This window comes from Solanum pennellii, chromosome 9, assembly GCF_001406875.1.
Source record: "Solanum pennellii chromosome 9, SPENNV200".
In the NCBI taxonomy this organism is placed as follows: Eukaryota; Viridiplantae; Streptophyta; class Magnoliopsida; order Solanales; family Solanaceae; genus Solanum; species Solanum pennellii.
In genome coordinates, this window is record NC_028645.1 from 988,902 (window position 1) to 1,015,091 (window position 26,190).

General features: G+C 32.8%; 3 protein-coding genes across 8 annotated transcripts; 1 reads left to right on the plus strand and 2 right to left on the minus strand.

Moving 5' to 3' along the window:
• Positions 1-821: 821 nt before the first annotated feature.
• Positions 822-5,937, minus strand: LOC107029253 (interactor of constitutive active ROPs 2, chloroplastic-like). 5 transcript variants are annotated; one of them, XM_015230629.2, is made up of 5 exons: positions 5,770-5,937; positions 3,808-3,893; positions 2,973-3,153; positions 1,188-2,844; positions 822-1,089 (listed from the first exon to the last, which is right to left on the minus strand). In XM_015230629.2, the coding sequence occupies exons 2-4, from the start codon at positions 3,825-3,827 to the stop codon at positions 1,207-1,209; spliced, it is 1,839 nt and encodes a 612-aa protein (XP_015086115.1). In that variant the 5' UTR covers positions 3,828-3,893; positions 5,770-5,937; the 3' UTR covers positions 822-1,089; positions 1,188-1,206. The 5 variants fall into 5 exon arrangements, with proteins under 5 accessions (XP_015086115.1, XP_015086116.1, XP_015086119.1 ...); XM_015230630.2 differs by having other exon boundaries at positions 5,745-5,937; XM_015230633.2 differs by having other exon boundaries at positions 5,822-5,922.
• A 7,682-nt stretch (positions 5,938-13,619) lies between these two features.
• On the minus strand, positions 13,620-19,433 carry LOC107029600 (ribonuclease P protein subunit p29). Of its 2 annotated transcripts, none has more exons than XM_027919449.1 (10): positions 19,276-19,433; positions 18,323-18,603; positions 17,422-17,457; positions 17,250-17,326; positions 16,894-17,156; positions 16,293-16,361; positions 16,114-16,172; positions 15,716-15,817; positions 14,125-14,277; positions 13,620-14,031 (listed from the first exon to the last, which is right to left on the minus strand). In XM_027919449.1, the coding sequence occupies exons 2-9, from the start codon at positions 18,558-18,560 to the stop codon at positions 14,180-14,182; spliced, it is 942 nt and encodes a 313-aa protein (XP_027775250.1). In that variant the 5' UTR covers positions 18,561-18,603; positions 19,276-19,433; the 3' UTR covers positions 13,620-14,031; positions 14,125-14,179. The 2 variants fall into 2 exon arrangements, with proteins under 2 accessions (XP_027775250.1, XP_015086519.1); XM_015231033.2 differs by having other exon boundaries at positions 13,620-14,044.
• A 2,327-nt stretch (positions 19,434-21,760) lies between these two features.
• On the plus strand, positions 21,761-26,033 carry LOC107029651. The gene is made up of 7 exons (XM_015231084.2): positions 21,761-21,864; positions 22,013-22,553; positions 23,380-23,571; positions 23,656-23,895; positions 24,209-24,426; positions 25,048-25,302; positions 25,453-26,033. Exons 2-7 carry the CDS (start codon positions 22,127-22,129, stop codon positions 25,699-25,701), a joined length of 1,581 nt encoding a protein of 526 aa, XP_015086570.1. The 5' UTR covers positions 21,761-21,864; positions 22,013-22,126; the 3' UTR covers positions 25,702-26,033.
• Positions 26,034-26,190: the final 157 nt, after the last annotated feature.

A 26,190-nucleotide genomic window follows, 5' to 3' on the forward strand; every position in this document is an offset into this window, starting at 1 on the left:
ATTATAACTTAATGTTGACCGTGAGTGGTAATTAATTAAAACTATACTATGGTGACTAATTAAATTATATATGTGTACTTAACAATGTAATTTTCCCTTGAATTTTTGTCATAAAGTCGTTGGTCTTTAATTTTTATCTTTCATGGCTTTTAATTTAAAATAAAATAGCCAAAATAATTGCGAACAAGTAACAACGTAAAAACAAATCAAAAAATCACTAAGTACAAGTAAACAAAGACTAAAGTATTATAGTTTTTTGAGCTCCATATCTCAATTATAATATTAGTGTATGAATTTTCTATCTGAATTATCACTAAATGTTTATTAAAAGTTAAAACGCATTTCAACTATCAACAATTCAACAGTGATACTTACTGTTAGTTTAGGTAGAAAATTAAATTTTGAGTTAAACTTAACCTCAAAAATTAACTCAAAAAATGACTTGTGATAATTATCCTATCTATCTCTTAAAGGGACGATGTGAGACTCTTTACACCCCTCCACACGCTTGTGGTTGGACATATGACACGTAAACAAATTAATGTAGAAACCCAATATTAGAACCGAGAATTGAAATGACTCAAAAGATGACTTGTGAGAATTACCCTATCTATCCCTTGAAGGGCCGATGTGAGACTCTTTACACCCCTTCACACACTTGTGGTTGGACATATGACATGTAAACAAATTAATATGGAAACGCGATATTAGAACGGAGAATTGAGATGAGTCCTGCTCTCTGATATATATTAAAAAATGAATATCGGGTTAAACTCAACCCAAGAGCTAATTCGAGATGTAAAAATCAGCTCAAGTCATATCAAAGACACCACTCATCCATTAAAAGGGCCAATGTGGGACTCTACACAGCAAAGATAGATAAAAAAAAATGTCATCTATGACATGAAAGAGCAAATTTTACCATTAATCATCTCTCATAGCTTTCATTACACTTGCAACAAATACTTGGAAAATACAACAGTCTGTATCTGAAAATAACAATTGACATACAAACTGGAGATTTCCAAACAGCTATACAAAAATCCGCGAAAACGATTTAATTCCATGGAGGCATCAGCTCAGCAAGTCCTGAGAAGGAAAATTAGTAGATTTATTAACAAATGATGAAAAATGTTGACATGATCAAGATTACTGCAGAAATGGAACAATGATCATGTGAAAGCAACCTGCACGATAGCGCGTTATTTACTTCTGTCCCTTTTTCAATAAAAAACCGAGTTTCTTCAACATGTTATTCTTCTTCTTTGGCGAGTCATCATCCACGTCATCCAAGAGTGGTGAACCAAGCTTTCCACCGATAGTGTGGTAGTCTAAAGAACCTGTTCTCTCGACATATTTCCTGTTGTTTCCAGTTGAAAGCATAGATGCAGCTGCTTCAGCAGCCTTCCTCCATTGATCACATTGCACTTTTAACCTCCTTAGCTCGGTTTCAATCTCCGAGTTTGCAGCCTGTGCTGCATTCAACTCCTCAGTGACACGAGTTACCTTTCTGATGCTTTTGTCTGCTTCCTCCGTCAAATCTCCCAGCTTCATCAGGGCCTCTCTTTCTGCAGTTTTTGCTTCTTCTACTAAGGCAAGTGCCTCGTTGTTAACTTTGGTACTCTCCGATTCCCTCTTACTGATTTCCGACTTCAACTGTTCATTCTCCTCCATAAGACTCAGCAACTCTGTCTCTTTGTCTAATAGATTTTCTCTCAGATCTCCCAAAACTGACTCTGAGTTCTTTAGTTGAGCAGCTAACTCAAACTCTTTATCAGCTGACTGCATTTGCTCAACATGCAGACTTAGCCCCTTATTCACATCTGAAATATCAACAAGTTGAGCTTCAACATTCATCAGTTTTTCTTTCAACTCTTCCACTTCCGATTTTGCTTCATTTAGTTTTCCTTCCCATTCAGCCTCCCTCTGAAGTGATTCGGATTTTGTGCGCTCCACCAGCTCATAAGCACTTCGTGTCTGCAAGGTGTTCTGGATGTATTCTTCCTGATACTTTATCTCGGAATCCTCCAAAGCAGCTCTTAATTGACTTACCTCAACTTGGATGGTACTCAGCTCAATTTTTAGTTTATCAGCTTCTACATTTGAGCTGTTTCCTTCAGCAGCTACAGAACTTTCGGAAGAGTCTACTGGACCAGACTGGAATTTGCTGACAAGCTCCTCCAATGAAGCTACTCGATCCTTTGATTTTTCCAACTCCAAAGACAAGGTCCTGCAAGCCTCCATTGCTTTCAAACCTTCAGAACGTAGAGTATCCTCGGTTATCTTGGCCACTTCCAGCTGCATCTGAGCTTTGCTCACTTCTTCAAATGAACATGCCTCAGATTCCTTGCTATCGTTAAGCTGGTTTCTCAGTTTATCAACCAATGTAAGGGTCTTTGTAAGTTCAATCCTTAAGCTTTGTATCTCAACATAAGCTGACTCAGCGTGATGAGCTTGAGCGGCTTCACAATCAGCCACTCGGTCCAGCTGAAGTTTAAGTTTCTGTATTTCATTCATGGCAGAGGCCAAAGCAGCAGAGTCCAACTCATGCTGCTTCTGGATAGCCTCAAGCTCAGATTGCCATGCTCGGTCTCGATCCTGTGATATCTTGCGCAACTCCAGCAGTCGAGCTTCTTCTGAATCTGAGAGATCAAGCAGCTGCTTCTTAGAGTACTCGAGCTTTTCTGACATGACCACAAGCTGCTTTTTAGCTTCATCAGCATCCTGTTGAGCCCTTTTCTTCAATGATTCAGAAGAACTGAGTTGGTCCTTCGCCTTCTTTAGCTCATCTTGGAGTTGAGCAAGCTGCGTTTCCAAGTCAGATGCTTTGACAGGACGCTTCTTCTATGTTGTCAAATAAGAACAATGAGCATTAGAATAATATTATAAGTACCTTTAACTACGAAAAGAACGAATAATTAGAAACAGAAACAAGTGGCTAGCACATTTAACACATAACATAACTCAAGCACCTCTATCACTGGACTCCGTGGTGACCGGCGACAAAAAACTTTCGGACTCCTATCTTTAGGTGTCCTGTTGGCTGGATTCGGAGATGAAACAGAATCAACATCTGACCCTGGAGTCCTGAGCTTTCGAGCTGTCTTTAGTGTAGCAGCAGATGTCCTTTGAGGCACTTCCACAGAAACAGTCCTTCAGCAAAATGGGAGAAAACAAGTTAGTTAAACAACTAGAGCAGATAAATGATAATAATCTATTTCTCAAAAGAGACGGTACAGACTCACCCGACAAGTACAATTTGTTTTATTTTTAATAATGTAAGTCAAGTTCCCTTTTTATCGCACAACGCACCAAATATTTTGACGAAGACTTCACCAATGGCTTCATTTAGAACACATCAAGAGTATAAAAGCCATTTCATTAGTAGTACTAATATGTTAGAGAATTTTAATATGACATTTCTTAAGCTGATCTAGTGCTTTACTTCTTTCTTGCAAGGCCACATCACATAAATTCTTTTTTCCAAACAGAAAAAGATGGATCTGCCAGTCTTCAACCTCGATACCATGTGAATTTCATGATATAGTATAGTTACGAGCATTTCGAGAAAAATTTCTTCAAAAGTTCAACAGTATTAACTCTTGCTGAAAAGACCACTGAGTTTTAGACGAACAATTTCCTCCGACTTAGAGAATGAATGCACTTTAATATGAAAAACTGTAGTTGATAACTTATTTAGTTGAAACACTCTTGAACTGACAAATTTATCTACGTTTACGGATGACAAACAAATCAATGTTCTGGTCTCATGAAGACGGGATGACAAACAAAACAGATGCAAAATACCTTCCTTTTGGTGTCTGCATATCAATTTCCTCTCAGCAGCAAAATGTAGAAATGAGAAACTAAATGAGCTTTGTACTAAAGTCCACCTGACCCACAACACATGAAATAGTTCAGAGGATTCCGTGGCTGAGAACGAATTTCTAATATATGTACAAAATGCAAAAGACAAATAAAGATTCATGAAGTATATGTAAACTTTAATCAAATACTCAAAAGCAGAAATCAAACTAAACAAACAACACTGTCCCTTCAAAGAAACTCCAGATAAACTACCTCACTCCACCAACCAAACCTTACAATGGAAAAATAAAGAAATGAAGAAAAAGGAAAAGAAAAGTTGCAAACAAATAATATCATTACTTAAGCCATATATCCACTTTTTCCTTTTCCTTTATCTTTACTCATGCTCTTACATGCTTTAGTTTAACTGAGGGGCTATCGAAAACAGTCTCTCTCCATCTCTACGAGGTAGGGGCAAGGTTTGCGTACACTCTATCCTTCCATACCCCACTCGTGGATTTAGACTGGGTATGTGGTGCATAAGAAAATGACATTAGAAATCATATTGCAACAAATATCTCAAAAGTGGACAGGAAACATAGTAATCACCAAATGACTTTCTCAGACATAATAAGATGAAATGATTCCTAAACTTACCCATCTTTATTATTTTATATTACTTCAAAGAAACATATGAACTAATGAACCTACTTCAATGGACATATCTTCAGCAACCAACAGGTTGCCAAAACTTGAGAATAAAAATAAAAATAAAAATAAACCCCAAAAACAGAAACAAGAAGACAATAAGAAAAAAGAACATTTCTGTTTTAACTAAACAACATTTGCACAAGGATAAAAAGTAGATGTCTACTTGTTGTCGTACAGTCCGTGGTGGGACTGCTCCACCCTTAACCAAAGTTCTCAAGTTCGAGACCTAAGTATGGAGAAAATTATGTTGGGAGTGCCACCGCACACTAGGTGGGAAACCAAAAACAAAAGAGAAAAGACAATTCCAACCCTTGAAGATATTGCAAAGAGAAAACAGCAAAATAGGACCATTTAGCCCAATAGCAAAGCAGAAAGTCATGTTTCAAGAAGAAGAGAGTTAGTTAGGCTTTGGGTACTTGCTCCAATTTTTCATTAACTAAACTTCAATTATAATGGTAATCTCTCTTTATTTCCATATTTGGGGAAAATTATACAGATCTAAAGAAACTAAAGAACACATCATTTTCCTCTCTAAACAGGCAAGGGAAAAAAAACAGAAGAAGAAAAATTAAAGCACTTTCATCAGAACACTGTCAATAGACAAAGCCTTTGAAGCCAAAAGATCATCCCATATTGTAAAACCAAACAAATATCTCCTCAAAGACTGAAACTTCATCAACAAAGAAACCAACCCACATGAGAAAATCAATTAATTTAGCAAATACAGATACACTAAACCCATGAAAACATGATAAAGATTCAAACTTTAACAAAAAGAATAACAATGACACATTAATAAATAAACAATCTGACATTACCAGAAAGATAAACTCAAGTTTTCTTGTGTTAAACACAAAAAGTAGGGTCCGGAGAGTTTAGAGTGTACGCAGAGCTTATTACTAACTCTGTCTAACAAACAACAGCTAATATTTCCCAAAAACTATCCCACATTGTAAAACCAAATCAATATTTCATCAAAGACATAAACTTTATCAAAAAAAGAAACAACCCCACATGAGAAATCAATGGTCTAAGCAAATACAACAACACTAACACCATGAAAACATGAAAAAGATTCAAACTTTAAAGAAAGAACATCTGCAAGAACCTCAAAATCTCTTATAATTTACCAGAAAGATCTTAACTTAGACTAATGAAACTTCTTATGAAAACCAAAAACAAGTCATTCATACATTTTTCAATAAAGAAAAAAAGTAAAAACTCACTCAAGCTCCAAGAAAAGAAGTATACCCTTAAAAGAGGAGAAAAAAAGTGAGGTGAAGAGCTCAAGATTTTTGCTTACAATAACCCCTGAGAAGGAGAGGAGAGTATTAGTGTACACAGTTTCCCATGAAAAACACACACACACTATTTCTCTTTAATTTTTCTCACTCTCTTCTCTCACTCCCTCTATAGTTTTTTGTTTTTGGTCAAAATAAAGAAAATATAGTAATATTTCAATTTCAAAAAAGGGTGTCTTTTGTATTGTTCAATAAATTTTGAACTTTAATATTCTACCATCTTTTCGTTTATTTTTACTTGTTACTTTAGATATCAAGTATGTCTCTTCATTCCAAATTTCTATTGGTCAATTTTTAATCGGCTTCAAAAAAAAAAAGACATATTTCTATGTCTAATAACAATTTAAATGTTTGTATTTATCTTTAATGTAATTATTTATAGCTACACAATAATATGTTACTTATTTTAAACTATAAGTTTCGAAGGCTTTTCTTTTTCTCCAAAATTCTATATCAAGTCAAATTGCATTACATATATTGAGATGAAAACCAACAATTTTCAATATCTAAGACGTAACATATAGATAGCTGGCATAATACATGACGCTTAATTTGGCTTCAACAAACAACTATGTCCTTCAACTTTGAATATGCACAAGTATACACTTAAATTTGTACAAAATTGAACAAGTACACACAAGTGTCCTACATGACATAATACACGTAGAATATCATGTAGGAGACAAAGTTGTCATGTAGATGTATCATGTATGACAAATGCGTTCATTTGCTCAATTTTATACAAGTTTAATTATCTATTTGTACACATCTAAAATTAAAGGTCATAATCGACAACTGATGTCAAGTTAAGATTCATATTTATGTATTATGCCAAGATAGTTAGTATTTTAATATATTCATACTAGTCATTACTTTTAAGAAGCGTAAAAATTTAAAAGAGAAAATATACAAGTACCCTCTAGACTAAGATCAAAATTTCAGAGACACACCTTAACTAAACTAACGTCCTATTACCCTCTTAAACTTTTTGTCTTACGTGTATACTCCACGCAATTGAGGCACATAAGAGATATTTGGATGTCACTTAACCAAAAAGTAAACAAAATTACAAAAAAGAAATAAGTTTAGGAGGGTTATAAGACCTTAGTTTAATTAGTGTGTCTCTGAAATTTCGATCATAATCTAAAGAGATATTCGTATATATATTTTTTCAAAAAATAGAAAAGTAAAAGTAAACGGATCCAAAGACAAAATTAATTAATTAAATGTTTATACTCGATAAACACAGGCTTGGTCCCACTCCTCTCTCTGAAATTTCCAATATGTCATTTTACTAAAAATCCAAAACATATGGAGTTATTAGATTAGTTCCTTCTTGTTTTCTAGTCAATTTATTTGATTTTTTGACAGTGTAACTCTATTTTAAAATTTATATAAGTTTTTTTTGCACTTTGATGGTCAAGAAAATTAAAATTAATCTATTTAAAATTGACAGTGAGAAGTGTATGTATAATTGCACAATCATTGTAGTGAAAGTGAACTCTTCTTTTTTAAGTGAATTTTGTTTGAATATTTGAATTATGATTCATTTTAATTGATTATATATATAGTATTTTTATTAGATATTTTCGATTTAAATTTTAAAATATTTTATGATAGTAATTTTACGTTTTTACGTGGAGTAGGTTGAAAAAGCTACTAAGAAGAATATTGTTTTTTCTCTTGAGCCTGTACTTTTTCTACGCACCAGAAATTATTATGCTATAACACTTTGTTATGTTGAGGGTGTTTAAAATAAGTTATCTAACAATTTACGTATTATTTTACTTGTATATACGATATTATTTTTTATATGAAGGGTGTTCGCTTGGACACCCTGACTACAGAGGTGGAGTCAGGACTTTCAATAAGTAGGTACAGAATCTGTAGAAATAAACACATGAAATATCCAAACAAGGTTCGATATCTACTATATATATATATAAAATTATTTTAACCATATATAAATAATATATATTTTGATAAAATTATTAAATTTTATCAAATCCATACTTTAGCTTATCCAAAAAGTCCTATAATGGCAAATTAAGCAAACTAATTAGTAGTAAAATAATTGTCAAAACAACATTTTAATGAAACATTTGCATGTGTTCAATGACAAACAGTGTTTGTAAAAGTGTCTTATCAACTCAAAAAGTTGCCAACTAAATTATGCATAGCTTTTTAATCTTGATGATCCAATATATTATATTAAATATAGTTATTGATTATTATTTTTTTCAAAAGTTAACAAAAATAATTGCTTGTTGCTTTCAATCTAAGTAAAGTTTAAGGATTTGATAACAATTTTTTCTCTTCATTAAACCTTTTTTACTTAATAGAAACGTGTTTTTTTAACGTATGATGATACTGACTTTATGATAATAAATTGTAAAAAGAGCAAAAAGAAAATATATATATAACCTATCATAATGACCAGAGGCGGACCCACATGGTGTTCGCCGGGTGCTCAAGCACCCATTAACTTCGTTACGGAATATATATATTTATGTAAAAATTGATAGGTATTTGTATAAAATTAACATAGAGCACTCAATGAATAAATGATTTAGTTGGCCCAATGGCTCCTGGATGGGTACTTAAGATTTTTTTAGTGTTGTTGTACCAAGGTTCGAATCTCACTCTTAACACATATTTTTTATATTTTCACTTTAGAGCGGACAAATACAATTTAGTGATACTTCAGAATAAAAAGATACTTCAGAATAAAAAGATTCAATATTTCCATCTTCAAGATTGTAACATCCTACGTTCATAATGGCAAGCATTAATAAAGTATATATGATTAGGCTTGATCCCTGTAAATATAGTGGAGTCGATACAAGTATTGAACGTGCTTAGAGTGTATAGCCGGGCTCTTAAGGCGTAAGTTTTATAGAACTAAGCCCTACACTTAATTTCGGAGCGTTTTAATAGAGTACAACCCTCAAACGAGCCTCAAAAAAAGAGTTTTTTTAAAACATTGATTAGAGTTGTTAATAATACTACTTATTAAAAAAATTCAGTTTTTTTCGAATAATCAAAGCAACCAAGAGAATAAAAATAAGATCGATCATGCTACACAAAAAAATCGACACAGTAAGCAAATAACATAAAGTTCTTATTGAGTGAAATTATGAAATAAAACAAATACTACAACTTAACTTTTAAGTAAGTTACAAACAAATAAAATTGAATAACCTAAACCCATGAATAACTCATCCTCACAAGGATGGTATAACCCAAGTTGGCGGACAGATACAACTTAGTGATAATTTAGGATAAAAAGATTCAATATTTTTCTTTTCGACATTGTAACATCCCATATCTCTTCCACCGCCACATTTCAAATAATAATTTTCATCAAACCAATCATCAGTAAAATATGTATGATTAGGCTTGATCACCCGCTGTAAATTTAGTAGAGTCGATACAAATTGCTCCATTACATCCCACAAAAATCGTTGAATCTCTCAAATTGTTAATCTCTTTCATATTAGCTTTCATTATATCTAATTCATATATTTCAAATTAACAGTTTCGAGAGCCTGCTACGCCTTCTACGAGCATTTGAATGCCTTTTACCAAATTGGGCAACAAGTAAGAGTGCATCATTTACGTTAACTAGATAGAATTGAGTTGAATGTTGTTGAAATAACTTCTTATCATCGTTAAGATAAATTGTGTATGTTTCAGGAACACTATTAGATCCTTTAAAATCGATAATACCTAATCCACCGCTCTAAGTAATAAGATAAAATTGGCCCTTAAAGTAAATCATATCGGACTCTACACCTATTCTGTCAACGACTCGAAATTTATTCCAATTGATATCTCCAGGTCTCCAATAGGCTAAATGATTAACATCTGTGTTATATGTAATAACGAGTAGCAAATAAAATAATGTTTCTAATGTAGTTATGCTTTTCTAATTTGATTAATTCCTCACCTTTATCAATTAGGGCAAATTGATTAGGAACTTGAAATTGGGTACGAAAAAAAGGATTCAACAAATCAACATTTTCTCCATCGAGTAATTGGGTGAGAAGCCATCCTACCTGATGAGACAGGTTAAGGTTCATATAGTCCCGCCTTAGATGGGCCAAAAAATTTCAATTTATATTATTTCATTAAGAGTAAAATGAACATACTAAAATTAAATTATTAATGAGCATATAAATGTATAGTTCTTTTTAAGACCGATTAAAAAGAAAAGTAAATCACGAAAAATGAAATAAGAAAAGTAGCAAATTTTTAAATATAGCTTAGAAACATATTCAACTTTGACATTTATGTTTAAATTTTTACATTGGATAAGTCTTTATAAAATTGTATAAGTATAATTTGATATGATATATTTTAGAAACTAATAACATTTTAGGCTCAATTTGGAAGAAGTAAAATTTTCAACCTATAATTTGATATGATATGCTTAAGTTTTTACTTCTTAAAGTTATATTCATGTTTTCTGTAGAATTTTTTTTTTTTGGTGTCTGAGAAAAACTAAAAAAATATGTCTACTATTTTTAATTTTAGAAAATTTAAATTCAATAAATATATAATTTGATAAGTAGCCATTATTATGAAGTTTTAAATTTCACAAATAAAATTTCATAAAATAACAAACAAGGACTATTTTTATAATTTTTATCCATTGGGAGAGAGGCGAACGAGATTTGTCTGTGTCTCAGAATCTAGATACATGTATTTGACATATGTATATGAGATCCCTGATATGCAAGATATATAGGAGAGTAGCGAGCGAGATGAGAATGAAGGAGGTAAGTGAGATGCGTTAATGTATCATAAATACATGCAAATTTACTTGGATATTTTATATCTAAAATAAATTACACCTAATTTTGACTCCATGCATTCTAAATACATGTATTTTTACGCGAAAAATTCATATATCCAAAGTTTAAAATCAAATAAAATTCATAATATTGCAAACTAGTATGTGTCTAAGCAATTAGTTCATAAACCAGTAAAGTTTTTGTATATATTGAAATCGATTAGTTTAAAATTGAGTTAGATCGCTTCATATAAAATGTCAAAACTCAAAATAAAATTTAGATATGATAAACTATTATATATTTTCTTTTAAAAATTAGAGAATGAATAAAAATAGCAAATGTATATTATAGAAAATTAGTGAATTATTTGATTTTACCTGAAAAAAATTTGAGGTAAATAAATAATAAGGCACCATTCATCTTTCGCATGGAATAGAAAAATCACTTAAATTAACATTTCAAATGATTTTAATATTTGAAAATTATATTACCTACAAATTACATTATCATTCGAAATTGTTAAATGTTTTTTTTTAAAAAAAAAATAACTACCAACGTAATATATTTTTTTCAAAAATATTATCTCACCTTTGAATATTTATAATTGAATTGAAATCGGAATAAATATAAAAAAATTGACTAATTTAAGTCAAATTTCAATTTTGACGATAATAAAAACAACAAGATGGATGAAGATTAATTTCGAATTCAACAAAAAGAACATTTAATGAAAAAAGACAGGTTTTGAAAATTAATAGAAGAGCTAAAAGAGAAAATTTTAGGTATGACAGTTTAATTTTTTATATATTAGAATTGCATAAATTATTTTATTTTTGAAAAAAAAATTGAGGACTATTTGAAATTTTGAATAAACATGTAATGATACAATTTATTTTTTATCGTTTATTTAAGATCATGGGGTTTATTATTCTTCTCAAAAGGAAAGAGAATATTGTTTTCCAAACTCAATAATAAATATAGTTGTTTATATTTAGATTTTAAAAAAATAGTTATTTCAAATTATTGGATATTTTAGATATTCAAAATAAAATTAATTAATTTTTCTCACTAGTAACCATTCTAGTAATTGTTTTCTACGACCAAAACATCTCAATTATGGGGTGATGTTTATGATTGTTTAAAGAGAAAATTTAAATATCAATGATGGAAAAAATAGTTAGAAATTCTACATAATTAATATTTTCTAAGGATCGTATAAAAGAAAATTACGATATATAATATGAGACGGACTATCTATATCATAATAGATCGTGTATTATTGCATCAAAATCGAATTAACTAAAAATGCATGACAAATAATTGAAAATTTAATGAAATAGATGTTCGAATTATTTTTTTTTACACTTTGATTAGATAATTTAGGGGTGGTCATTATATTTAATTTCAAAAATGGTACATTGAAAAATATTTTATTAATTGTATTAATCGAAATAAATCTAACTCATTAAAATCTCTGAGTTTCCTTTGTAGACTATGTTATTAGGTTTATTTAAATGGCTATAAAATCTTAGAAATTGAAGTTTTGAAATCTCCATATTATAAATTACTAAAAATAATATCATATTGAATATTTTTCTTGATTTTGATCATTAAATATTGAGATTTTCTTAGCCCTTTTGAAATTTTACTATACATTAGGCATCATTCCCAATACCAAAAAAAAAAAATACATTAAAAAAATGTCTGAAAAATGTCTCTTAATTACATCTCTAGCAATTCTTGTTTGTCATCCAAGTTCTACTATTAGATGTTTTAAGCCAAAACCAAGTTCAACTAATTCTCCAAAAAAAGAAAAAAATCAACTTGAAGACAAAGTGATATCAAAATCAAGAAAGGGGTTGGTGTTTAATTCTTGTACTTGTTGTGACTCTTCGAGATTTAACGTGCATAGACCGTTTAAGCTGTTCGACGAGATTTCTGAAGGGAACCCTTTAAAAACTATAGTGGAAGATATTTTTCGATTTGAATGGAAGCGTGAAGTAGGATACAAGATTGAGAAAATCTTGAAAGTGAACCATACTGAAAAGGTTATTGAAAATTTTGAAGAATGCAAGAAGATATCGACGTATTCGAGTAAAAAGGAAGTAGAGAGAGTTTTCTACCATGGTGCAATGATTACTTGTTCATTAGGCCATGACAAGTCAACAAGAATTTGTAACAAGAAAACATGTGGTGTGTGCAAAATTATAGTCCAAAATTGTAGATTAATTCATGAAGAAACTAATTGGATTGAATTATTTTCTACTAGTTGTTGGAGTGCACATAGAAAAATTATGAAGCAATTTGGAGATGGGGTTTCAAAGAAAGCTATTATAATTTCAAGAGTGATTGCAAAATGCAAAGAAGATAACAAGGGTGAAGTAAATATTTTGAATCCAAAGGCTATATTACCTTGTTTTGTTATCATATATAGTTTATCTTAATATATAGACCAAAAGTATGCCACGTGAATTTCAAAACCTACGTTACTCAGACTATTCAAGAATATTAATTCACGTGCGCGAGATGTCAACATAAATTTCAATTATTTCCTTCATTTTAGAACTTAGTAGTTTTTTTTCTTTCTATAGTGCTTACTTTGTTCCATTTTAAGAAGCAATGTGTAACACATGCAACTAATTAATACATATCGAGGTAAATTCAGAATTTTGAATTTAATGATTTTATTTTCTTATCGTTAATTTTGAATTTAATGATTTTATTTTCTTATCGTTAAACTTACTACTAACGTATTATAGTTACACATAAGGATGTACCTTAAAATAAGGTCTGTATTTAGCGTATAACCTCAGCAGTATCGTCCTATCACATATGTAATGCAAGTAAATAATCACAATATTGTTAATTTACAACAAAAATTTTGCAGTAAGTTGAGATGACAAGTACTATTGAAATTTCCAACTCAATTATTTTATAACAAATATGTATGAATACAAAGCCTAATGCAAGAAGTGAAACTTTCTTTAAGAAAACTCTAAGATCCTTTCGTTTAATCGTAAAATCAATATGAAAAATTTCGCTTTCTAAATAAAAAGTTAAAATGTATACCTATAACTGACACGAGGAATATCTCAATCAGAAACAATCTATCTACCTTCACAGGATAGGTATAAAGTCGTATATACACCACCCTCACCCGACCCCACTTGTGAGATTACACGGGGTATGAAGTTGTTGAATTTCTGTTGCAACAACTGATATAAAACTTACCTAACAAAGACACATTCAATTCTAATACAGAATTGAAATTTCAAAAACTAATTACACCCTTAGATGCCTGCCGCGCCTTTGTAATCCCAACGTAGTCTTTCTTTTGATCAGCCTCGGCTAAAAGAACGAAATTTAGGCCATTTGATCTTCCAAGCAATAATACAGCTATTGGGATCATTGTTCATCTGTAAGATGATACTGCAAAAAGAAAGATTAGTTATAACCAGAGCTTGTGGCAACATTTTTAGATGTACAGTTGTGAATAATGCCACTCTCACCTGAAATGCCAAGAAATTCCCCATATGATAAATATTTGTCTTAACAATATCTCTATCACGTAGTCATGTTTCTCGAAATGAGTTTGTCTCCAACCAATGTAATTTTCCAGCAATCGACTTGTAGCATAAATACTGAAAGCTTTTTGGGTACAACTGCAATTCAGATAAGCAATAAGATGAGGTAAGGCGGTAAAAAAACAAGAACTGGAGTTCTGCATTCTTTCCCCATCCCTTTCTCTTCTTGGCACAAACTGACAAGGAAAAGATAAGCTAGGTTACTCGGACTCTTCAAAAATGCGGCCGAGTGAGTGATGGATCCGAGACGGCAGACAGCATTTTGGAGAGTCCAAGCAACATAGAAGAGAAGTAGTTTTTTCTTAGCTTGGTTCAAGGTTTTCGCGTAAGAAGTCAATTAAGGGTTCCTCCTCCAAATTATGTATAATACACACTCTTGAGGATGTAAGAAGAATAGCACAGGAACAATCGAACTGCTCCTTTACTGTGCAGTGGCTAAGGTCCTATGAAATATGTTCTGCTGCATTTTTGGCTTACAATGGGTCATGCCACATAATGTGATAGAAGACTATACAAGCTGCAATACATGGAGTTGATAAGTCCATCAAGAAAAGTCTGATCCCTGGAGTTATTTTTTGGTGTTAATAGATTGCAAGGAACCTCAGTCCGATATTTTGATGAGATCTCAACTCCAAACCACTCTCTTAAAGCTAGATGTTTACTTATGCTATTCAGTTGGGTTAATTTAACCCCTGTATTTGGAAATGAACTATTTCTTGACCTTGTTAGCTCTCTAGTAGACTAGTACTAGTTTGAAGATTGTAAAGGAGCTAACAACTTTTGCTTATGCTCTCTGTGAGCCCTTTAGTCTATTCCGTAATTTTGCATCTGTTTGATGTTTTTTAATGAAATACTTTCCTTCATACAAAAAAAATAGACAGTAATTGGATTTATAGACTTAGTTACCAAGCCTCAGAAAATTAATATACATAAAAGAACCAGCTAATCAAATACAATATCTTACAGAATATACACTAAATTACCAACAAGGTGCATCAAAAAGAAGTTCAGGTCGCAATGACAGCATGGGCGACTACTTACAGCTTAATGGAAAGTAGAAGAACTAAAATTAGCTGAAATAAGGATAAGGCTGGACAGAGTATTTACCAGATGAGCCTATACTGAGGAGCGATTCCCAGAAGGAGAGTCGGAATGGATTACACTTCCCAAAGACTTCTTTCAGAACAATAGCAAAACGGCTAGGGTGCCAATTTCTTTTGGATTCAAAATTGAAATACAATATTTCTAAGCTAAGGATGTGAATGGCACAAGTAGAAATGAAAAACTAACAAAACTTGAAAATACTGCCTCAATTGGTAGTATGGTTCATTGCTCAACAAGGTGAGTGGCCCAACCAAAAAGCGCTCAACCAAGAACGCAAAAGAAAAATAAAGAGAAGATAGAAGCAAGCAAGCATCAAAATATGTTCTACTGCGGTATCAACCCTACTGAAAGTAGACTGTAACGGACATATATATATGTCATATTGTAGAAATCTAAGTTGAACAGGACAAACCTTGGAATTTGTTGTCTTCTGTGATTATTCCAAATGTTTCTATGGTCTCACGAATCATGATACCACGTACACCAACTAAGCCTGCTATTTTGCACTGAACAACTGCAAGAAATAAATGTCACAATTTTTCAGAAACAAAGAATTATATTATCAGTGAGCATGTGCCACTGTACAAGAGTTAAACAGCGAAAATTTTCTCTATCAGAGTTCCATATTCAGGCTTTAGATAAAGAGAACTGCTTATCTTAATTTAGATCAACCACCAAGAATGCTTAGATCCTTGTAAAACATTAGTGACAGGACCGAAGCAGCGAGTAACAATATAGCATTTGCTTGTTATAGTTCTGAAAGGTCTACCTAAAAGAGTTAAAGAGGAGGAGATGTGGCTTATACTTCACCTAGAATAAGTGCACCATGCAAGTCTGCATTAAGAAGACATTGTGATAACTGATTTTTCCTGCAAGACCAATATTGTCGTTGAGAGACATGCAAGTCAATTGTATATCAGAATCACTAGAGGAAAGGCCTGTTTTGAAAAAACTAAACCATAACAAATGTGATGAAACAAAACACCAACCCAATATTCTTTAGGAGTTTTGTCACGTAGCCTTTCCACCTATCATGCATTGGCTTGAAGATGTCATAGCTGCAGAACAAGCCATATAGAGTTTTCAGAACAAATATGATCCAGGCAACACCAGAAAGTGAATACATAACTTTGTGTTCCTAGAATCCTAGGTGAACAACATAGCTAAAAGTCAAATAAGTAGACAGATGAATTCAATCATTTGGAAATTGAATTTTATGCAGCAGAACCACACTGTGTAAGAAATCCATTTCGGGCTTTGACTTTCTAGATAAGCAATATATACCATAAACAACATAAGGGAGAAGAAATAGCAGCCTATTCATCTTTTGTACTCCCGAGGATAATTGTGCAGATAATTACCACATCAGATCAAATGATATGGAGGCTGGTAGATTTTTTAGATCATTACAGTATGCAATACTGCAACTCCTTGTAAATACTCACAGCACCTTCTGGTTACTGGTCATTCAATAAAATACCTTGTACTCTAGCAAGTTTAAAAACTACACATGATACCTCACTGAGAAGGGCAGAAAGTTTTAAAAAGGCAACCTAAAACTCGTTTACACAAAAAGTAGATGGAACTCACTTATGGTACTCTTGAGGCAAATCAAATGATCCAAACTTCTTATGTTGTTTTATGGACATACGTCTTTTAGATCTCTTCGACTGTCTCTGCAAAGCCCGATTACGAGCTCCAGTAGCAATGCTGCTTTTTTGCACAACACTATCAAGAAGAATCCAGTTATCAACTTTCACATTTTTTGACCCCTGCATATATTTCTGAGCTGAATCACCATGTTGGAGAAGATCGTGCAAAATATCGTTAGCAGTCGTGTTTTTACCAGAAATCTGCAACGAACAAACAGGATGAGTAATGAACGACTAACTAATAGTGTGCTGTGTGCATCCTTGAAACATCATACTGATCACGTTTATTCTTACCTCAGCGGTAATTTTCAGAAGATTATCGTCTACTGAATGGGATATCTGAAGGTATGCTGGATTATTTAGTTCAACATCTATGTGGTAGGACAAAATTTAGCATCCTGGATTAGTCTCATGTATACCTTTCTATAGATAAAATGCAAGAGAAGCATACGGAGAAATGTTGTACCTTGAGCAGATGTATGGCCAGAAAAAGATATATGGCCTACAAATAAACCAGGAAAATGTTTGGATGAGATAAATCAATAAGGGTTCATTTTATTTTTATTTTTATTTTTGGAGGATGAAATTAAGAGGGATCACATTAAAATGTCTAACTAACATTCCTGGAAAACGCCAACTGTTACACTGCTTTTGGATGCCAAAAGTTTACAGATAAATCAAAGAGAATATCAGAAGAAAAATTCACAGTTTAGCACTGATTTCAGAACCCTAACAGGGATGTCAATGTCAGAAATGATGATGCAACCATATATTGAAATCAAATTGCAAATTTGATGGTTGAGTTGGCGCAAAGTCAAGAATTGGTGATGGAATTATTGAAGTTGTTTTCATGGCTAAGTCAATTCTAGAACAAGCAAGGATATTGTTACAATAATAATATTCACCCTATTTGAATCACAGAAGGATATGAATTGGCTTCAAGTATAGCAATTGAGCATTCGGGGCATCTCGCACAGAAATTTGAATTTGGTGAATATTTGAACCTAATTCAAACTTGCAGAACTACTTTGTCATCTAAGAGAGTGAACAAATGCAAGCACAGACATGAATGAGATACTGGTTATGATATCCAGGCATAAAATACAAAATACGTTGAATTCTATTATTAACATAGACAACATGAATATAGAGGATTCCTTGAATTCAGGAGTGGAGCCAGGTAGAAGCAAGGGGTTTATTCAACAGAAATTACCCTGTATATACAAACAAGGCTAAAAACATTTTTTTATCCCCTTGGCCTAATTCTTCATTTTGAACCCTTTAATGAATATTTTGGCTCTGCCACAATAGTTGACTGATAAATATTAAAAACTAGTAAAACAGAGAAAAAAAATAAAAGAAGAAACCTTTTTTGGATGACGGAGCTGAGGAAGTAGTCGTTGATTTGAGCGGCGAAGGCGAAGAATTGATACTCTGGGTGGTGACTCCAATGTTGTTTTCAGCTAGAGTTTTTGTTGTAGTAACAGCGACTCTCTTGTTCTTGTGCTGCTGTTGATGAATTTCAGCTTTTGCTTGAGCGAATCTTCGCTCTAATGCCTCCATCGTTCGTTTCTTTTGTTGTTCAGCCATTGTTTCATTCGCCATTGTTGTGCTCCCCTCTCTCCTTCAAGCTTTATATTTGGTAATACTAATAATAATGACAATTGAAAATTAAGCAAAATTGCGTTAAATTGATACATATGAGAATGTTTGGGTCAGTTCACTTAAATGGCCAAGATACAATCCCGACAATTCTTATATGATTTAACAACGACTGTAAATATCCTTATTATCGCAAACAAATGAATGGAGCTAAGCATTCACTTCTGTAAACAGATGGTTTGGGATTTTGATTACAGTTATTGAGCATTATGAAAACTGAAAAGTGGAAAATACAAATATGAATGCTCGGCAATGTCACCTATCCTATAAGTAAGCTATGCATAACAGTTAGATGAAAAACTCTTTAAGAAACCAAATATCAACAATCTACAATATTATTCACCATTTGCTAAAAAAGACTAGGAGTTGGAACAAACGGTTACGCAAACTATTATGTCGAAGCTTTGGCTTTCTAATTCTCTCATCTCCATTCTATGATCTTGTATCTCATCCCTTTCTGGTTACGGTTATCTCTCCTTACTTTGTTGCGCGTATTCTACATTGTAACTTGTATTCAGTGATTAATATATATATATATAACAGTACTTCTGTTTGTTTCAGCAGACCAATTCAAAAGAAAGCAAAATTCAACAAATCCACAATATTATTTAAAACACAAGTTGTCAAATTCAAATAAATACATATGTTTCACGATTACCTCACGGCGACGGCGACGGCGAGATGGACTGGTCTGGGTTCGCGTTCGCCGGAGAAGGAAGAAGAAGAAGAAGACGCGCAGGGTGCTGTATTTGTTCGTGGGCTGTATCTGTGAAGGTAGCAATTTGGGCCAATTTTGGGGTCTTGAAAAGGAAGCACTTGAATTACAATTTTAGTCAAATTGAAACAAACATGAATCATTGTTAATTAATTAGCAAATTTCTTAATATTAACAAAATTTCATAAATTTCATACTTTTAATATGAAATTACAACCTTCAAATGTTTAAAATAATATTTTTTATTGCTTAAATTCTTTAAAATTATCAATAAGTATGTGCCAAATACTTTCAAAGTGGCACGTTATAAAAGATAGAGTAACTTTCACGTATAGCAAATATAAATTTATATTTGTTTGTTATAGCAAAGTTTGTATAATTGTGTTTCTTAGCAAATATAAATATGTATATTTCGCTACACATATTAAAAAAAAACAGTTATATAATATGCTATACATATAGAAAGAAAATAGTTGTATAATTCGCTATAGATATACAAAAAAAATTAGTTGTATACAAAAGATCAATTGTAGAATCTGTGTATGTATAAAACGAGAAAGAGAGAAAGACAAAAAAAAATTGAATAGAAAAATACTTGTATTGTATAATTGTAAGTGAATAGGACAAAGATATATGTATTTGCATATGTATACACATTTTCTCTCGCTTTATACAAACAGAAACATAATTTATACATTTTGTTGCTGTTTGTATAAGCGAAAGAAACGAGGGCGGCGAGCGAGACTAGGGAGAGTGGCAAGCGAGATCTGGGAGAGGGAAACGAAAATATATGTATTTATATAATATTCTTTCGCTTTTTACAAACACAAACGCATTTTATACATTTGTGTTTGTATAAAAAAGATAGAGGCGAGCGAGACTGCCACCAAACGAGAATGGCGAGCGAGATTCCACCAGGAAGAGTAGTGAAAATAACAATAATTTGCTATATGGTACAATTAAATCAAAGTATATTTATAATATTTAATTTGAATTAATAATTTACTATCATGTATAATTTATTAATCAAATTTAATAAATGTATTGAAATCCTTTAAATTACTAATACATAAAAATCATGAAATAACTTATACACCTCTCAATATACAATAAAATATATAAACTAAAATTATTCATATTAAAACATAATATATATATTATTTTTTAACTTTATTATTTAATGGTAGAAGATGTGATTCTTCTGCATTGGTCGGTTAGGATTGAATAGGAAAGAGAGTATATTTTACGTTACGTTAGCTTTACGATATGAGAAAAGCAAAACCTCACATGCGCCTCACTACTATTTAGAAAGCCGCGTAATTGAAATTAATGTAATTATTATGATATATCAATTCATTTATTTGTCTAATATAATTATAATTTTATTATTTAATTATATAAATATAGGGCCCGTTTGGATGGGCTTAATAAAAGCAGCTTTAAAAAAGTACTTTTGAAAGTGCTGAAACTTATTTTTAAAATAAGCAGTTATGTGTTTGGATAAAAGTGCTGAAGTTGCTATGCCAAACGTGAAAAGGGAAAAATGGAAGAAAGAGATGTTACGGTTATGTTGTAATTTGGAGATTGTATAAAAATATTAAGGGCAAAAAAATAAAAATGTGGTCAACTTAAAACAGCTTATAAGCTAAAAAAAAAGCACCCCTACCCCAGCTTTTAACTTTTGGCTTAAAATAAGTTTTTTTTAACTTAAAATAAGCTATTTTGAGTATTGCCAAACAGCTAAATAAGTCAAAAATCAGCTTTTAAGTCAGTTTGACCAGCTTTTAAGCTGAGCCAAACAGGCTCATAATCATAAGATTATATTACGGTATAATACATGAATATTTTCTTTAATTTAGTTTCAAATCATATTTTTCCTTTTCAATTTTCAATGTGTATAAGTAGACACATGTGTCCCACATGATATCATACATGTCATTTCTTATCCTACGTGATGTCTTACGTGTATTATGTCATGTACGACTCATGTGTCTATTTTGTTCAACTTTATAGAAATTTTAATGCCGACTTGTGCATACTGAAAGTTGAAGGATATAAATATAAAATGATGTTAATTTAAAGGACACATTTATGTAGATTAATTATATATTTAAAAAAAAATGTAAATTATAATATGAAATCTTTATATCAAAATAAAATGATAATAATAAGAAATCTCTATATTTTTTTCATTTGGCATTAAATCTTTGTGATTTGAAAATACGAAATTTCAATTTTTTATAAATATAAAATTTGACCATAAATTTTAATAAATAAATAAAATCATTTTTTAATAGTTCTTTTAAAAGGGGAAAGAAAAGCGGTAAAACCAAAAGAATAAAAGAAAAAAAAGAAAAACTAAAAAAAAAAAAGTGGGGTCGACAGAATTTTTGTACATTAATTAATTACTGTCACGTACTAATTAAGTGAGCAGATCACTATCTCTCCTTTATACAATATTCTCTCTCCACTATCCCTTTTCCGGCCACCGTGCACCGCCACTCTCCTCCGCAAAGTCACCGGAACACGGCGGTGATCTTCCTTCATTTCTCACTTTATCAGTAAAATCCTACATATAGTTTTGCTAACACTAAAATAGATAGTCAGTCTAACAGTTACCGGAAAACTCGAATTTTATGTTCATATTTGCTTCGTAATGTGTGTTTGTATGTGTAAACAGCTCAACTGAAAACTCGTGTAGCTGGTGGAATTTATAGGTGAAGCACGTTTGATGGTGAAAAGACGATGAACTACAGCTGATCAACTAGATATATATTGAGAGATAAGACGTACAATGGCGGATGTTGCAGTTGCGAAGTCATGGAGAGACGAGCTAGCGAGTTTAGTGGAGGATAGTGGAATAAGGTTTGCCGGAGAAATCTCTGCTCCGACGTATTCTACGCCGGCGTTTGAGGAGAAGAGATCGGTGTATGAGTCGCCGGCGATTGAGGAAGTTGTGGCGGAGCCGGAGAGTTTTAAGGACCAAATCGAAGGTTTCGCGAAGGCTTGGGGAGAAATGTTGCTGGAATTGATGAGAGGTTGTAGAGATGTGGTGCAACAAAGCTTGTTAACTGAGGAATCGTACATTGTGCAGAAAACTAAAGGTCCTTTAGCTGAAGCTTCCAGGAGGTTGAGTGTTTTGAACGAGTTTTTGCCGGAGGATCGTGATCCAGTGCATGCTTGGCCGGTGATTTTCTTCGTCTTCATCCTCGCCATGTCCGGTAATTTTTTGCTTTCTGTTAGTACTTTTGAGAATTTCTACTTTTTAGCATTGGCATGTGACTCTGTAAACATCCATTTTGAATTTTGAATTTCGAAGTGTGAGGTTTTAGTTACTGTAGTAGTCAAAATACTCGTCACCTTTGATTACTTTATCCATGTTTGATTGATTAACTTCTCATACAAGTTGTGATTGTAGAACTGAAATTCTTTATCTAAAATATTCGGCTGCACATAGAAATGGAAGAATAGGAAAACTAATACCTGTTTAGCGGGCAATCTTAGTAGCTCAGTTGATTGTCCAACTATCGTAGATCAGTTTTTTTAATGTTTTAGAAAAGACTCCTTGTTTGGCATTATTACTATTCGGGAATCATATTTGTCTGTTGCTACAGTTCTAAAACAGAACTTCAAATTTTTTTGATCTTTAGAATGTTGTATTTTGTAGTACTTATTGTATGGTTTCTGAATATGTGAATTTCATTTCGAAAATTGAAGCAATCCAATTTTTAAAATGTGTTACCTTCCTCTCCAACCATTCCATTCTTTTGAAGACGATGGAGTAAAGAAATTTAAAGGCTTTAACTACTTTAGATCTCTGGAAATTTTCGAATCTAGCATTATCTTCGGTGAAGAAGAAGCTTTAGAAATGTTTCCTCTCTTTATTTGTGGGATCCATTGTAATATTATTAGTCATAGTGGTATCCATCGTAACACTTTTAGGCTCTATTACTATATTCCTGGGATCGTAATAATACTTTTTCCTTTCTTTTTCTTGTGGTTCATGATTCTCTTGGTTTCTCTTTTGATAATTGGTGACATCTGCAGCATTGAGTGTAAATAGTAAACAAGAAACCACAGGCAAGCTAGTGAAAGAAGTGTACATACATCCTCCTAGTGCTACTCGTATAGTGCTTCCAGACGGCAGGCATGTGGCATACCATGAGATGGGAGTTCCATCAAACAAAGCTAGATATTCTGTAATTGCTCCACATGGCTTCCTCTCTTCTCGACTTGGAGGTAGGGACTTGCTCTATAGCTAGTACAACAACAACAACAATGGTTGATGTTAATTAGTTTGTTCTATATGTTTTTTTGTGATAGGTATACCTGGAGTGGAAGTATCACTTCTTGAAGAGTTTGGCATTCGTTTGGTAACTTATGACCTTCCAGGTTTTGGAGAGAGTGATCCTCACCCTGAGCGGAACCTTAACTCATCTGCTCTAGACATGCAATACTTGGCTAATGCCTTAGGAGTTAATAGTAAATTCTGGGTTTTGGGCTACTCAAGTGGAGCAATACATGCTTGGGCTGCAATGAAATTTATACCTGATCGAGTTGCTGGTATGTTCATTCTTCCATTTTTATTCAACTCTTCTCTACTAAAACGTCAAGGTTATTTTTTCTCTTTTGGCATGCATTGTTTCAAAGTTAAAGTAGAATGGCATGGTAATATGCTATTAAGACAGTTCACCACAATCAACAATTGGTGTCTCTTAAAATATGAGAGATAATAAAAGGAACATCTCTTGGATGATTCACCTGTAATGCGATAGCTTACTTGGTTGTTGGATGGTCTGATAAAACATCACACCCTCTAATTGATTACATAAACCTTACTCTTCAAATTTCTGATGATTTTATCATCCTGTTACAGGTGTAGCTATGTTTTCCCCATTTATCAACCCATATGAATCAAGCATGACCAAAGAAGAGATGAGAGGAACTTGGAACAAGTGGACAAGGAAAAGGAAATTGACATACTATTTAGCTCGAAGATCTCCAAAATTTCTTGATTACTTCTATCGCCGGACATTTCTATCTGGAAAGCATGGTCAAATTGATAAATACATGTCTCTGTCGCTGGGACAAAAGGTAGATATTTTTATACTGAAGAAATTGAAAACCTGCATGCAAATAATGTAAAATTTGAGTAAATGGATTTCACCTATGAATTTTCAATGTTGGATCCCCCTACCCCTTCTGGTCCTCTAGAGTGGTCTTATCGGTGATTATAGAATGCAAATATTTACTTGTGCACCTCTCGGAAACAAGAAAAAGGGAGTCTACAATGTATTCATTCTTATGTTTTCAGTTCAGATTGCCTGTAGTAAGTGACCTGCACTAACTAAAAACTTGAAAAGATTTCATTCCAACCTATAGTTCTTTTATTTATTTTTTTTTAAAAAAGGAAAAAAAGTGAACACTTTGCATCATTTCGAAAGCAGTCAAGTTCTTCCTGTTTAGTTTTTACTCTTGCTCTTCTTTGTTTTTCTGTTTTTTTTTGGTCGTGTGTGTGATATATGTAGCAGAAAATTGTAAAGTCACCCCTACCTGGAGAACCTAAATTCCCCAACTATTTGCGGATTGAGACTGATTTGATTGTATTTGTGATAAATGCAGAAAAGAGACATGGTTGCTTCTCTCTGTCTTCTGCTTGCAATGTCTTCAGTAACATTTTAATTATCTTTGCCATGTATTATCTTGTGTTCTCAGGATAAAGCGCTGATCAGAGAACCAGCCTTTGAAGAGTTTTGGCACAGGGATGTTGAGGAATCAATACGTCAGGGAAGCACGAAGCCATTTATAGAGGAAGCTTCACTTCAGGTGTCAAATTGGGGGTTTAGCCTTGTGGATCTTCAAGTGCAAGAAAAGTGTTCTGGTAAAGGGATTCTATCATGGCTTAAGTTTGGTTATGGTCAAGTGAGGTGCGAATTGACTGGATTTCTAGGACCAGTTCACATATGGCAGGTTTGCAAACATTCAAATCTTGTTTCCTCGGTTTCATCTGCTTTCTCCGTCTCTTCCTGCATTTGAGTTTCTTTAGTACATTGTATGTGCAAACATAGGATTGTCTCTACTGTGTAGTACACATTTCATCAGCATTTGAATTATGAACAGGGATTGGACGATCACGTTGTACCACACCAAATGACCGACTATGTAGCTAGAATTCTGCCAAGAGTGGTGGTGCACAAGCTTCCCAACGAGGGCCACTTCTCCTATTTCTTCTTCTGTGACGAATGTCATAGACAAACGTTCCTGACCATTTTCGGAAGCCCTCAGGGGCCTCTTGAAGAGAGCATTGAAGCTCCAACGGAAGAAGATGGAGAACAGGAAGCTGCAAATCTTGATTTGGCAGCAGAATGAGCAGAAAAGGTTTCGTCATCACTGACTACTGATGTATATACTACACGAATGCTCCGTTTCTCCATGAGCACAAAAGGTCAGATGTACGATCTGTACTAATGAGCTCTAAATATTTTCATTTTTTTGTCTTGGGTGGATAGTGCTTTTCGGATTTCACTACGAATTTTAACAGCAGAAGTTAGAGTAACAGATGATCACAAAATCTCTTTTTTTTTTCTCCAAGAGGGCATATCTTTGCCTTGTTTGTTACAAGGATCTGTGTTTGATGACCAATTTGACAGAGTTGATCGTAACATCTCCAGTGATGCTTAAATTTCACTGTATCAACAAAATCTTTAACTGAGCAATAGATTTTTCTTGAGATGAGGATCTATTGGAAACGACCTCTCTCCTCTCTCCTCTCGTTACGTAGGAACAAAGTCTGCGTATCCCACTCTCCTCAGATCCAATACTAGGTATCAGTGTTTTAAAAGGAGGGGGGGGGGGGGC